Source organism: Mustela nigripes, chromosome 3, assembly GCF_022355385.1.
Source record: "Mustela nigripes isolate SB6536 chromosome 3, MUSNIG.SB6536, whole genome shotgun sequence".
Taxonomy (NCBI): Eukaryota; Metazoa; Chordata; class Mammalia; order Carnivora; family Mustelidae; genus Mustela; species Mustela nigripes.
The window spans coordinates 98,879,361-98,894,458 of record NC_081559.1 but is presented as its reverse complement, the minus strand read 5'-3'; the positions used below and the strand labels follow the sequence as shown (position 1 = coordinate 98,894,458).

The following is a 15,098-nucleotide window of genomic DNA, read 5'->3' as shown; positions in this document are numbered from 1 at the left end:
TAAATGAAGCTTCCAAATGAGCTCAGCTTTGACTCTTTCAAGCCACTTATATAAAGATGACCTAGTGAGACATCTCATAAAGAAAAATATGACATTTCACCCTTAGATATAATCTGTGATAATGAGGCCAAGGTCACACATTTTATCCACATAGCTCCCACTGTATTTTCTGGCTATGTGAGGAATGTGTAAATAGGCCATGTATCTAATGATTGCCAGAAAGGAGATCTGAGTTGGATAAGAGAAATGAATGAACACAAATCTACTGCTCTACTTGAAAAGCAAGCCACGGCACAAATCCACTAACAGTGAGTCCGTTTCTTCAGTGGTATCTGTGAGGACTGCATGCGTCTGAAAGCTTAAAGTGTGTTTAACCTTGTTTCAAAGATTCTTTTTATGCCAAATCATTTCACAAATATTTTAGGTGTTAGGTTTTACTTAGAGTTTAATAACAATACTCTAGCTTTGTCTGAGGATATTTTCTCAACATCGGGTTTACCAGTGATTGGAAAAGAAATGATGAAAAAAGTGATGAAAATGATTAACCACAAATACACTATGTTGGTATCCTGCAAAGGGTTAAAGTGGAATGTGTGTCCTAGATATTGAAATGTGGCTTAATTTAGCAAGTAGTTCACCATAAGTATCTGTACAGGCTTTTGGCATTTCAATATGAAAGTGTCAGTTATACACAGGAGTAAATGCCTCTTTGAATAGTCTGAGCTCGCCTGAGAAGGATGATGAAGCCCATGATTTTTTATTGCTTTCCAAAGTCAAAGACTACACAAATTTCTACAGTTTGTCCAAAATTATGGTAAATAAAACAGAATGTTCCTGATCAGTTCAAATCTAATGACTCCCGATTTTTTCCACAATTTTTATGCCACCTCCTTTAATAGAAAATAGAAATGCTAGCAAGTATGAAGATGATTTTAAAATTAAAAGCAAGGGAAGGATTTGTGAGAGATCCATCTAATGTTAATGACGTACCTCTTTATTAGCCCTCCTTAGTCATAGTGCTCTTCTGAACCAAACATAGGGTACATCTAAAGTAATCACAGTGCAAGGCAACAGGATGGCAAATCCCAAATTAATGAATAATTCAAAATAAAATTTTACAAAGAAATAAATAAAACGCTGTCCTGTTTTCTGTATCTATAATACCATCCCCATGATACACACTCATCTTCCAACCAATTTTAACTGAAACTTGAGTTTACCTAAAAATAACACTGGATTTCAATTAAATACATTCATTCATTTATTCAAATCTTGAGTGCCTGCTGATCTCCAAGAACTGTATCAGTGCTAGGTAAACAAGTATGATTTGGCCTCTGCCCTCAAAAACTAAGTTACATTCTTTTTATAGCTTCCACAAATTATCATTTGATTTGCAGGCATAAATGCACTTAATTAGAATATTAGAGAAGAAAGATGGACTGGATGTGAGATGATCTTTATTACATAAAAAGGCAAAGATCCTTTTTATCTGTCATACAAATAATCTACTCTATGCCTTGCAAACAAGCAAAGTTATTATGTCTAAATAAAGTGAAGGGCAAAGATTAACAGCTATCTAACAACAGTGATTCATATGGAAAGGCAAATTGGAATCCTCAAGGAAAGGAAACATGACTTCCTTTTTACCCGCACATTTCTTATGATTAGATTATCCAGTAACTTCTCCAATTACCTTTCATTAAGTTAAACCCAAGTCCATGGAGCGAGCCATTTGTAGCTTTTATTTTTGGTTGTTTCTTTTTTAATCTAAATGCTTTTTAAAAACTTTTGATACTGATAAAATCAGAAAAGAAAATTAATCCAACTGCCAAATCTGAAGCACTTACATATACAGTCTCCCCAAATCTAGACTTCTACACCAGTAAGAATGACCCAGAGAAATGTTGAGATTTAACATATGCTTGAAAAGCCACAGAACCTGTGATCATGAAGAACAGCAGAGATAGAACAGTCAATCTAAAACTTGGAGAATTTGATTGATGACCTATCTTAGGAACTGGTTTTCTCTCACAAGAGCCAAGGTATTAATTTCTGATTAAGTAGTATATCGGTATATGTAATCACTGATTAAAATACCATTTTAATTAAAAATACCATTATTTACTTTATTTACTTTAATTTTAATGACGTGAAATTCAAAATAAATGGAGCACATACCATTGATCCACCGAGCTTCTGGGTCATGAAGCACAAAGTCTCTCCTGAAGAGGTCTTCTAAAGACAATCTAGTTTCTGATGAATTTGTGAGTTCATCTAAAATGAAGCAAATCTTAGATTAGACACTTATCTCATGTTAGTTTTTAAAACTAATGAATTCTAAAAATTGGACTATTTTGTTTCAAGGTTATGTTAATTAGAATACAATATAAAGTAGTTATCATCATATGGACTTTGGCATTTGAAGCTTTTCGTTTCATGAAGTTTTTCAAAATATTAAGTTGTTTTAGATATTAGATCTGTCTTCATCTAGCACAAATTTAATAGATCAATCCCTTGTTAGGTAGTGATATAATATAAAAGAAGTTAAGAGTTCCTGTTTTGCACTGTGCCCACACATTTTTTAGGGTTTAATCATAATCCAGTTCATTACTTTCTAAAATGACTTTGACATATTCTCCTAGAGCTAAATTTATATTTTCATTGTAAACACCAAAGATGAGAGAGTTGAGGGTCCTTGATATAAACAATAAGGAAAACTTCCCAACTCAGAAGGAAGTTCACCAAATAACAGAATGAATACCAAGTTCCACCAAATAATTACCACCAAATACTAAATAGATTGAGAAGTTAAACACAAAAATTCAAATACAATTCAAGAATATTAATAAAAAGTATACGTGTATGTAAGCCCCTGACATAAAAACTATTTAAACTCCCCTTTTTAGTTCAAGAGCCTAAGAAATGGAAAGATAATATGGTTGAAGTACCAAAATCTGGCATAACAAACGTGTTTTTGATACAAGAGGCTATAAAAAGTTAGCAGTATTTCATTTTCTTTTCAATAGCATTTTTATTTACTGTATAAAATCATCTTTGTTACCTTTCAACAGTGACCTTCACTCTGGCTGAAAATAAAATGTCAAAGATATATACTAACCTCATTAGATACTGTTTTTTAAAGGTTCAGCACTTATTGCAGTGAGAGCTTTGTTTCTTCCAGCTAAAAAGCTGGGGTAAAGAATCAATAACTTCAAATGCAATTTCCTCTGACATGAATCAACCACATATTTAATCCACAAAATAACTGCTAAGAAACAACTGAAAAAAAAAAATGCTACTAATGGTGATAGAACCGTATGATCCCAAGGCTAGAAGAGGGCATCGTGATCATATATGGATTTTTAAAACAAAATGCTCCATTTGAGATTCTAACACATTAAAATTGGAACTTACTTTATTCATTCAACAAATACTGGACCTTTAATTTTCAAAATTTCAAAATTTTAAATGAAGTATTAAGTTCCTGGAGACATATCGAGGATCTGTCCTGAGGGATTCACACTTGCAAAACAAAAGAGCAAATGCTAAATGTCAGAATGAGGATACAGAGTATTGCAGAAGTTCAAAGAAATGAAGGGAAATGTCTTGCACAAGGCATCAGAGAAGGACTCAGTCATAAATAAAATGACGAACTCTCATCCGAGGGATTACAAAGTGTTAAAGCCACTTTGGAAGACAAGTAAGAGTTTTCTCACAAAACTAAATACACAATCCAGCATTTGTGCTTTGTGGTATTTACCCAGATGAACTGAAAACCTATGTTCACACAAAACTCTGGGTATGAACTTCACTCATAACTGCCAAAACTTGGAAGGAACCAAGATGTCCCTCAGGAGGTGAACCAATAAACAAGCTGTGATATATCCAGATAACAGAATATTATGTAGTGATAAAAAATGAGCCATCAACTATGACAACATATGGAGAAAACTCAAATGCCTACAACTAGGTAAAAGAAGACAATTCAAAAAGACTATACACTATATGATTTCAACTATGTAATATTCTGAAAAATGGAAACTATGGAGACACTAAAAATAGATGAGTGTTTGCCAGGGGTTGTGGGGCAGAGTGGGGAAGGAAACAGGCAGGGCACAGAAGATTTCTACATCAGTAAATCTACGCTGTATGATCTATAATGGTAGATATGTGTAATTACACCCTTGTCTAAACCAGGGCACCTGGGTAGCTCAGTCCATTAAGCACCTGACTCTCAATTTCAGCTCAGGTCATGACCTCAGTGTTGCGAGACTGAGCCTTGCGTTGGGCTCCAAGCTTAGCAGAGTCCACTTGAGATTCTTAGTCTCTCTTTCTCCCTCTGCTCCTCCCCCAGCTCTCACTCTCTCAAATAAATAAAATCTTTAAAATATTAAAAAAAAATATATATATATGTATGTTTGTGTGTGTGTGTGTATTTTTTTAAAAGGATTTTGTTGTTGTTCCTAGGTAAATTTGGCATATTTTGTCTACTATATATTTTATTATACAGATTTCACATGTATTTTATTACTACATCCTTTATAATGCAGATACAGCTATAAATGTTAATATAAGAAATATCTTATAAGGCAAGTATACCATATCAAATAATCTTATTTTCAAGAAATATTTCAAATTATGTATCAGTAATTCTCAAACATATCTTCCTTTATATGGGCTTTAAAATAATATTTTAACCTATCAAATGGAGAATCTTAAAATTGTACTACATATACACACTGAATTGAAAAACTTTAGCCATTTAGTAATATTAAAGTTTTTCACTCAGAACTACTTATACACTCACATTTTGTACATTTATTAGATCACATCTTCTGTTTTTTTATATAGATCCTCTACTTTTCCTATTATATTTAGTCCTAATGATACATAGTTTACTATTATCATGAACAGAATACTTATCATTCTTACTTTAATACTATATATTCTAGATATATAAGGTTTTCAATATTACATATTATAGATATATAAGGATTTCACAGATTCACAGATGTACAAAATAATACAGAAAGAAAATCCTTTATATACTTCATTCAGTTTCTCTTAAATATATGCAACCTCTTTCATAATGAATATCACAAAAAGAAATTGATATTTATACAAAGCTATTCAGATTACAATTTTACATGTTCAATTTTACATTTCCTGTGTGGGTTTGGGTGTGTCTGGGTGATTTTATTATATATGATGAGCAACTGTCAAGATACAGAATAACTGTGTCACAGGACAGAACTGTACTTTTATTACCATAGCCTCCCTCTGCAGCCATTGGCAAACACTGATCTATTTTCCATCTCTGTAATTTTGTTATTTCCATCTCCATAATTTTGTTATACTATGTAAAAAGGATAATACAACATGCAACCTTTGGAAATGGGCCTTTTTTCTCACTGTGGTTATAATTTGCATTTCCCAAATAGCTAATAAAAATCTTTTAATGTGAATATTTGTAAACAGTATATTTCCTTCAGTGAAATGTCTATTCATGCCATTTGCCCATATCTAATTAGATTACTTTTGTGTGTTTGTTGGTTTACCAATTGAATTAGAAAGTTCTTTATTCGAGACACAAATCATTTGCCAGATATTCAATTTCAAATACTTTTTCAAAACCGTTGAGGTCTAGTTCATCAATTTTTCCTTTTATAAATCATGTTTTTGCTGTCAAAACCAAAAACTCTTTACCCACTCTGGGATCTTGCAGATTTTCTCCTATTTTTTTTTTTTTTCCTAACAGGGTGATAGTTCTATATTTTGTATGTAAGTCCTTGATGCATTTTGAGTTACTTTTCGAATATGGTTTGAGGATCATTTGAGATTCATATTTTATTTAAATTTTCTTCTACTCGATGCCCAATTTCGCTAGCACCATTTATTAAAAAGCATTTATTTCATTTTAGTAAATTATTCCATTATGCTGAATGCCAGAAACAATGTTGAATAATAATGGTGGTAATGACACACCTGTCCTTTTTTCTACAATGGCAGCATCTTCAATATTTCATTATAGAATAAGATATTTTCTTTCTAGAATTTTGGTAAGGAATATCATTCATAGAAAGTATTTTTATTTCTATGTCAGAGTTTTTATTTGAAATTACTATATCATCATGCAACTTCAGCCTCTTTCATACAAACATATTTTTCTTCCTTTAATGTATTGCTATAAAAACTGTATAAATGAAACTTTCTATTTCCAGCAAACTTCTTTCTTTATAACAAAGCCTAATTGGTCAAGTGAATTATTACTGTTTTATACTGCTAGATTAATTGCAAAATCTTTACTTAAATGTTTAGATCTGTGTTGATGAACAAAATGACATGATTCATTTTTCATTTTGCATCATACTGATCAGTTAATATTTTAATATTTAAATATTTTATTTAATATTTATATTTATTTAAATTAGTATTTAATTTTAATATAATGATTTAAATTCTTAAATTATTAGTAAATTATTTATTTTTATTTATTTATTATTTTATTTATATTTAAATATTAAATATTATGTTTATTTATATTTTTATTTATTTATTAAATTGTTTATTTATATATTTAAATATTGTGAATTATAATAATTATAATAATATAATAATTATAATAAAATATTGTTGATTTATTTATATTTATTTATTTCTTGTAATTTGCCATAATTTCATATATTTTAAAAGAAGATTTTTTTTCCTTTAACTCCAATTTACCTGGAATTGATTTTAAAATCAACCCATCAAGGGGCGCCTGGGTGGCTCAGTGGGTTAAAGACTCAGGCTTCAGCTCAGGTCATGATCCCAGGATCCTGGGATTGAGCCCCACATTGGGCTCTCTTCTCAGCAGGGAGCCTGCTTCCCTTTCTCTCTCTCTCTACCTGCCTCTCTGCCTACTTGTGATCTCTGTCAAATAAATAAATAAAATCTTAAAAAAATAAAAAAATGAAAAAAAATAAAATCAACCCATCAAAGTAATTCAAATTATTATAATTCATCTTCCTTTTAAACAATAATCAGAGAAAGAGAGACATATATGTGATTTAAGAATTAATTTCTTTGGTTTCATTCATTACTGAGAGAACAAACTATATACTTCATTCTTTTTTCTTTCTTTTCCTCTTTATTTCTTTCTTCATTCCTTTCTTTAAATTTGTCTTAGCTCCTGGGCACTGAAGTCTCTTGAATATTTCAGTCCTGGAATAAAGAGTTCTTCTGCCTATATATATAATGAGTAACTAAGCTTCTCATTGAATACCCTCCCAAGCTGGCTTCTCTCCTCCATCTCCTGTCTCTTCATATCTCATCATAATCTTTTGGGGTGTTCATCCTTTGGAATTAATCTTCCATTTTCCAAATGCCCTCCCAATCCTATTGGGCATGTTCATTCCACAGGGAAAACTGAGGCCCAGTGAGATTAAAAGTGAGAAAGTTTACATGGTTAGGAAGAGGCAGGACTGAAATGGAACCTGCATCTCTCTGACTTATTAAACTCCAATGTCTCTCAAATTGAGTTTTTTCTCCTCATCCTCTTTCAGACTGTATCAATTAGGTCTTTTTAAAAGCGACAATATACAATTTTATATATGTTATTTTAAGAATATTCTTGCTATCTTTTAGCCACAAGAACCCTTCTCCAAATCAAAATTCAGCTCCTCAGCATCCCCTCCTCAGATCTTACCAGCATTCCTTTCTGGTTCAACCTGCCCAAGAAAGTCCCATTGCCACAGTCTTTCTCTTTTCTCACAGCACTCACTAAGAAGTAGGGCTTTATTGCTTTGTTTTGTATTCTTCAAGAAAATGGCCTGTACCCTGTCAGGAAAATCCCAAATTAAACCTCTGCTCACTGCTGGGAGCTGTTTCACCTGTTCAGTAGCATTCAAGCATTCCCTGTCACACCTCATCAGCAAATATAAACCACATTAGAACCTCATTTCGTAGGAACTGAATTTATGCTAGAATCATCTGGAAATATATATATATATATATATATGTTTTAATCTGGAGAAATCTTATTATTTGATACATTTTTAACAACTTTCTCTGTATTTCAACACAAAGGCCACACTTAACAACAATGGCTCATGGACACCATTCATCCCAAATCCATCCACATTGAATGCAGAGAAGATAGGTCAGAGGGAAAGTGGTAACAGAGTGTAAAGGATTTTAAGATATGAACCCCCTCATGTACAGTACCTTTCTTACAAATCTTCCTAAGAGGAAATTCTGAAACACTATCTATTCCCTAATATAACAAAATATTACTTATTTAATATCCATCTCTCTTGGGGTGCCTGAGGGTCTCAGTTGGTTAAGCTTCCAACTCTTAGTTTTGGCCCTTCTTTCCCTCTCTAAAAAATAAAATAAAATAAAATAATAAAAATTTTAAAAATTAAAAAAAAATAAAGAAAGAAAAGAAATAGGCACAGGTTGTACTAGGACACATCTTTTTTTTTTTTTCTGTTTCAATAATATGTACTTTCATTCTTCAAATTTACATTATGAACCAATTATTTAACTGGGAATTAGTAAACCTTTATTCTTTTTCTACTGTCCCTTTTTCTTGGTGATAAATTAAGAAACATTAGAGAGAGTTGGGATTGTGTATCTGATCTCAAATGACAAACACTTTGACATTTAGTCTGCTGTATAGTGTTTCAACATCCTAGTGAAAGAAAAGAATGGGGAAAAAAGATGGAAAATAAGAAGGCAACTAATGACACAGCAGTTAGATAATAAAACAAAACTTCATGGTCTGTTGACTGGTTGAGAAATGTTCAAGCAACAAATATTTTGAATAGGTCTGGGACTTAGCCATAACTATCAGATATGAAGGAGTGGGAAATGTATTATCATTTCAGTGAATTTTAAAAATTCATCAATGTTTATTTTTTTATTTTTTTAAAAAGATCTTACTTATTTATTTGACAGACAGAGATCACAAGTAGGCAGAGAGGCAGGCAGAGAGAGAGGAAGGGAAACAGGCTCCCCACTGAGCAGAGAGCCTGATGCGGGGCTCGATCCCAGGACCCTGAGATCATGACCTGAGCCGAAGGCAGAGGCTTTAACCCACTGAGCCACCCAGGCGCCCTATCAATGTTTAAAATAGAAATAAAATAAAATAGAAATTGGGGCACCTGGGTGGCTCAGAGGGTTAAAGCCTCTGCCTTCGGCTCAGGTCATGATCCCAGGGTTCTGGGATCGAGTCCCGCATCGGGCTCTCTCCTTGGTGGGGAGCCCGCTTCCTCCTCTCTCTCTCTGCCTGCCTCTCTGCCTACTTGTGATCTCTGTCTGTCAAATAAATAAATAAAATCTTAAAAAAAAAATAGAAATGTGCTAGAAGAGTGTTAGTAGCACTAACACTAAACAGGTAACAACCTCCTGTAAAAGTAGATAGAGATTTAAACATTGCAGTGGGCAATGGAGGAGGTGGTATAGTGGGCATCAGGAGAGAGGCCAGAATCACGTGAACAGAAGGGGAAATGGTGTTGTACTTCTTGTGGAAAATTCTAACTAGCTGATTAGATATATTTTATTAGTGTTTTAACAGGAAATTATTTCAAATAGGAATTAAATTAAGAAATATTTCTGAACCTCTGATGTCAAGAGTAAACTAGATAAAAAGTAACACAGTTAGTTTCTATAAAGAGAAACAAAGAACTGAAAGTCAGAAATTAGTTTTTCTTCAGTTCAATACTAAAGAACTTTCTTTTTTCTTCTAAGATTATGCAATCAACTTATTTCAAAAGGCCATTTAGAAGCAAGATTGGCTTTTTGGAAGAAAGCACAAAAATACCAGTAACAGTCTATGATCTTAAAAGACAGATTAGAGCAGAAAAAAGAACATGGAATGAATTATTTAATGTCAGTTCTGTCACTGAATTCATGTTGCCAAAGCTGAACATTTTAGCTAAGATTCTATATCTTGTAACCATTTAACGAATGATTACCATTGCCAATTTTTTTAGTACAGTTGACATACAATGTTACATAAGTTTCAGACATACAACTTAGTGAATTGGCAAGTTTATATATTATAAGCTATGCTCACCACAAGTGTAGCTACTACCATCTGTCCCTTTATGTTCCCATTACGATATCCCTGACTGCATTCCTTATGTTGTGCTTTTTATTCCTAGGACTTATTCATACAATTACTGGAAGCCTATTTCTCCCACTCCCCTTTACCTATTTTACCCAACCCCAAATCCTCTGTTCCCTTCTCCTCTTGTGATTTTTGTTATACCATGCATGTTATTAGATTTTTGTGCTGCTCTTCATTGTTATAACAATAATCATAGTGTCTTTTTTGGCTAAAAAATACTTAGCCTTTTACCAGCAGTTATTAATTATTATAGGTTTTCAGATATAGTATGTATACATACACACACACACACACACACATCAGAGAGGTATCTCATATTTAACTGCAATCTAACCAGAAATATGCTACCCAGTACCTTATTAGTTATAATGAGAGGTGGATTTTTTTTTAATGAAAATTTGATTGATTATTTGATTTAGAGAGAGCATGAGTCAGGAGAAGGGTAGAGGAAGAAACTCCACCCCAAGTGTGCAACTGGACACAGGGCTCGCTCTTAAGATCCTGAGATCATGACGGGAGCTGAAATCGAGAGTCGGACAATTAACTGAATGAGCCCTCCAGGTACACCCCTATTTATTTTTTAAAGAAATTAGCAAATATATGGAAATCATTAGGCAAAATATTCAGTTTACTAAAAGTCATTTTCATTATTATCATTAAAACATCAAAATGTATAAGTCAATATGAAGCAGCTTTAAATTTTTCAATTTCAGAACCACAAAGAAATGTTTTTTTGTTCTTCTGGAACATCCCTGTCTTTCACTCTTGTTTTAAGCCAAATGTTTCAAGATCTATGAATGTAAATCTCAGATTTACCCTACCAGAAACTCAGTATTTGAGTTTCTTCTTGTAATTAATTTTAAAAAAAGGTAAAATGTAAAAATCACTCTAAAGTCTCTTTTTGGAAAAAGGACATTTGACTATGTTGAATCTATAAGGCCAAAAATATGAATCACACAAATAATAAATTATTACTCTTTTCAATGAAGGAAATTTCAAGCAGCTTGTCACGTAGTATTGTTGTGACCATCAATTCAGCCATTCAAGCAGAAGTACAAAAAGAATTAGTGCATCACATAACATCTGTTTTATAGTACCAGAAAAACACCCTTGTTCCTTCTGGCATGTCGGGAATTTACTTTTGTATCTCTTTCTTTTGCCTTTTTTACCTCTCGTATCTTGCGGCAATAGCTAAATTTCTTGAAGAAAGAGGCCAGTCAATTCCTCATCAATTTTACTGCCTACAACTACTTTTGATTCAGATTAACCTAGTTTCTTATAAACTCTATTAATATATACCCTTCTAATACAATTTATTCCCTAAATCAGATTATTTTCCACTGAACATTTGTTCCTTCCTAAGTATATTTCTGGCACGTGATATTTATATCAAAAGCCATATTTCAATTATAAAAATGCATATTAAAAATCAGCTATGTGAAAAGTTACCAAACTATGACCAAAGCTGGGTCTATATTGAATAGAATCCAACAGGACAGCTGGTAAATAAGGTATCCTATATTTATTCATGTGTCTCCTTCTTCCCCTTCCCCACTCTGCTCCCTTTTCACCATACATGGGGAGAACTTTTATGAATTTTACATTGAATATGAAATAATGAAATGTAGATTACCAGAGGTTTGCCTCCTGTACCCCTTTCATCTTCTCTAAGGTTCCCAACACATGGTTATGGACCTATACTCCCATCTCTGTTCTCACACAAGAACAAGTAACAGTGCTGAAATAACAGAGATTGCATCAGAGCTAGGAGGTCATATGCTAATTCTAGTTCAACCCTTAGCTAGCACATATGCCCATGACAATTTCACTTAGTCTGTTTACACATCAGTTTCCTCTTTGTAGAGAGAAAAATTCTGACCAAAATCACACCACCGCCTGCTGTATTCCAGAAACTACTATAAACTCTCTCAGGACAAAACTGGAGGGGGAAGGACAGGGGTTATGTGGTCAGAACTCCACAACCATAACAGCTCTACTTTACCATATTTTTGACCTCTTCATATAGAATTTTATTGGAAATACCATGCACACACACTGGTATGTGTGCGCACACATGCTCATGCACACACACACACACACACACACATACAATGGCCTAGCAGTAGGATCCCCTCACTTCTATTATATGTTAGACAACTTCCCCTTGTTTTCAGCAGAGACTCTAGGTGCTCATCAAAGAAAGAATGTATTTTCAGGTTCTGAAGGACTTATTAAATTCTACCTCAAACTTGTGATCTCTTGAATAAATAAATCAAGAGCTTTAGGATTTACTCATAGGTTTAATTAGTCAAATTAGTCAATTATTCAAAATGCTAATCATTCTCAAACCTCTTTTTGAGGCCTTTTTCAAATTAACATATCCTGGATTTGAGTAGAAAAGCTAAATATGAGAAATATACTTGCACAAAGTCTTTTCACATGGTGAGAAAATTATGCAATGATGCAGACACATGCACACTCTGGAATGATGCCTTTTTCCTTATTATTATTATTATTTTTTACCTTAAAGTGCTATGGTTCTGCTTTGAGCCTTTGAGTTCTTATTTAGCCATGTTCCTCCCTCAGGTACACTGTTTGTTTCAATTACATTACCATTAGCAAAGTTTTGGTTCATATCTTTAGTACCCTATAGCTCAGGTTTACCGAGTATATATAGTTTGTGAAAACTACCAAAGAGGGGTCCTACACTCAAAATTATATTCACAATAATATTACAACATTATCTTCCTTTTACACTGGGTTGAAATTTTCACCCTTGGTACAAAACAATGGTGGATGAAATTCAGAGCACTTTATTGTGAGCCAACACTATTATGTCTATATGCTCTCAATTTAAAAAAAAACAATTTCACTTAAGAATTTCCTTGATACAGGGGCCCCTGGGTGGCTCAGTGGGTTAGGCTGCTGCCTTTGGCTCGGGTCATGATCTCAGGGTCCTGGGATCGAGTCCCGCATCGGGCTCTCTGCTCAGCAGGGAGCCTGCTTCCCTCTCTCTCTCTCTGCCTGTCTCTCCATCTACTTGTGATCTCTCTCTGTCAAATAAATAAATAAAATCTTTAAAAAGAAAAAAGAATTTCCTTGATACAATTATAAAATATAAAAATTGCATTAAATATCAATACTTAAATCTTTTAATATCTGTGTAAAATCTGCTTAAAATCTGAAGTACACTCAAACAAAATCAAAATCCCGTATACCAACACGATCATCGTCTCAAGGAAAAACACCTTGGCAGCTAGTTATGAACTGAATTAACCACCCTTTTTTTTTTTTTCACGTAACACCATATTTACAAGAAGGAATGAATAACAAACAATGACTTCAGATTTAAGTATAGGTTTCGTTTGGTATTTGAAAGTAGACTGTTCCTTTGAAACCTTTTGTAAACTGAAATGCATAAAGTGAAAGTACCCCCTGCCTTCTGAGAGCTCACATTATATTGTACCTGTTTTTATGAATGTCCTACATTAGTACTTGTTTTGGCTAACCAAAAGAAATCCAAAGAGGATTTTCAGTTTTACCAAAAAAAAAAAAAAAAAAAAGAATCCTTATTATACTCATGTAGATTTTTCACAAAAACAAAGTAGCATAGTGCAAGCTTTCAGAAAACACAGGATACACAGGCAAATGCTTTTTTCGAAATAGTGAAATGAGCCTCTCATGTAAAACATATACATGCATGAACATATAGACATACATACATGTGACTATCTGTTACAAATTATAAAATTATAAAATTTAAGCTCATAAGCAAAACTCATACATTTTGGAAAACTGGTGACTTCTACCTTGAATTTGACTGCTTTCCAATTTTTTTTTTTTTTTTTTTTTTAAGATTTTAAGTAATCTCTGCACCACATGTGGGGCTTGAACTCACAACCTTGAGTTCAGGAGTCACACATGCTACTGAATGAACCAGCAAGCACTCCCCAGAATTTTTCTACTGAGACTTTTAAGTAGTGTTATCAATGACATTAACTATGTTTTTGTTCTGTTTTGTTTTTATGTTGTACGATAAACCCCATAAACAATTGGAAAATTGGCATAATGCAATGAACTGATATTCTGCAAATGGCCGAGGCACAATGCTACAGAATCATGCATAAGTAAGAGCTCTTTCTAATGTAAAAGGTGGACTAATGGGTTTTAATGTAGAAAAGTACTGATAATTTATTGACATATTTTCAGATTCCACATGGCAACTAACCTTTGAGAATCAATCACCTGCCAAGTTTTCAAGAAGGATCAAGGAAGGAGAACTATAATTATGTGAAAAGCTATTAAAACACATCATCCATTTATAACTACATATAACATATAATTATGAGATCATGATTCCTTCATGTATGTCAACCAAAAAGAATTAACACAGAAAAACATATGAGCAATCTGATGCCTTCTATTCATCCAGACATTAAACAGATTTGTAAAAAGTAAGAAATAATGCTATTCTCACTATTTTTTCTTCTGAAAAATATGACTATTTTATTATATGTCATGTATATTCACATGTATAGTTTTATTATTGCCATTTTAAGTGATTAAGAAACATTTAGAAAAATTCTCAAAAATTATATTTTAATATCTAATATTTAATTTATTTAATATATTTTATGTTATATATATTAATAGTATATATTAATATATAATTTAATATCTAATCCAGTAAATGTTGATAGATATAATTGAAATGCCCAAAAAGTATTTTTAGGTCCTTAATAATCTGTTAAAATATACTACCCTAGGCCCTATTGTGTATATCACTGTGTATTTTATTGTTTACTTTTATCTACATTTCAAACAGCTAAGTGTATAATAAAGAGTATTCTAGGTCTCTATGATGTGGATTTTTCTTTTGGCAATATCATCATTTTTTCATCAGATTTAATGATCATACCCTATATACTCTATTCCCCCTCAAGAAATATCACAAAATACTTCTGTTAAAATCTCTAATTGCTAA

The 15,098-nt window shown here is 32.7% G+C and overlaps 1 protein-coding gene across 2 annotated transcripts in view; it reads right to left on the bottom strand.

Annotated features, from left to right (window-relative positions):
• Positions 1–15,098, bottom strand: part of DPP10 (dipeptidyl peptidase like 10) — a 599,077-nt gene that overhangs the window by 450,833 nt on the left and 133,146 nt on the right. For both annotated transcript variants that reach the window (XM_059394419.1, XM_059394420.1), the window contains exon 3: positions 2,179–2,274. In XM_059394419.1, coding sequence (XP_059250402.1) covers positions 2,179–2,274 — 96 coding nt within the window. The remainder of the gene's footprint in view (positions 1–2,178; positions 2,275–15,098) is intronic.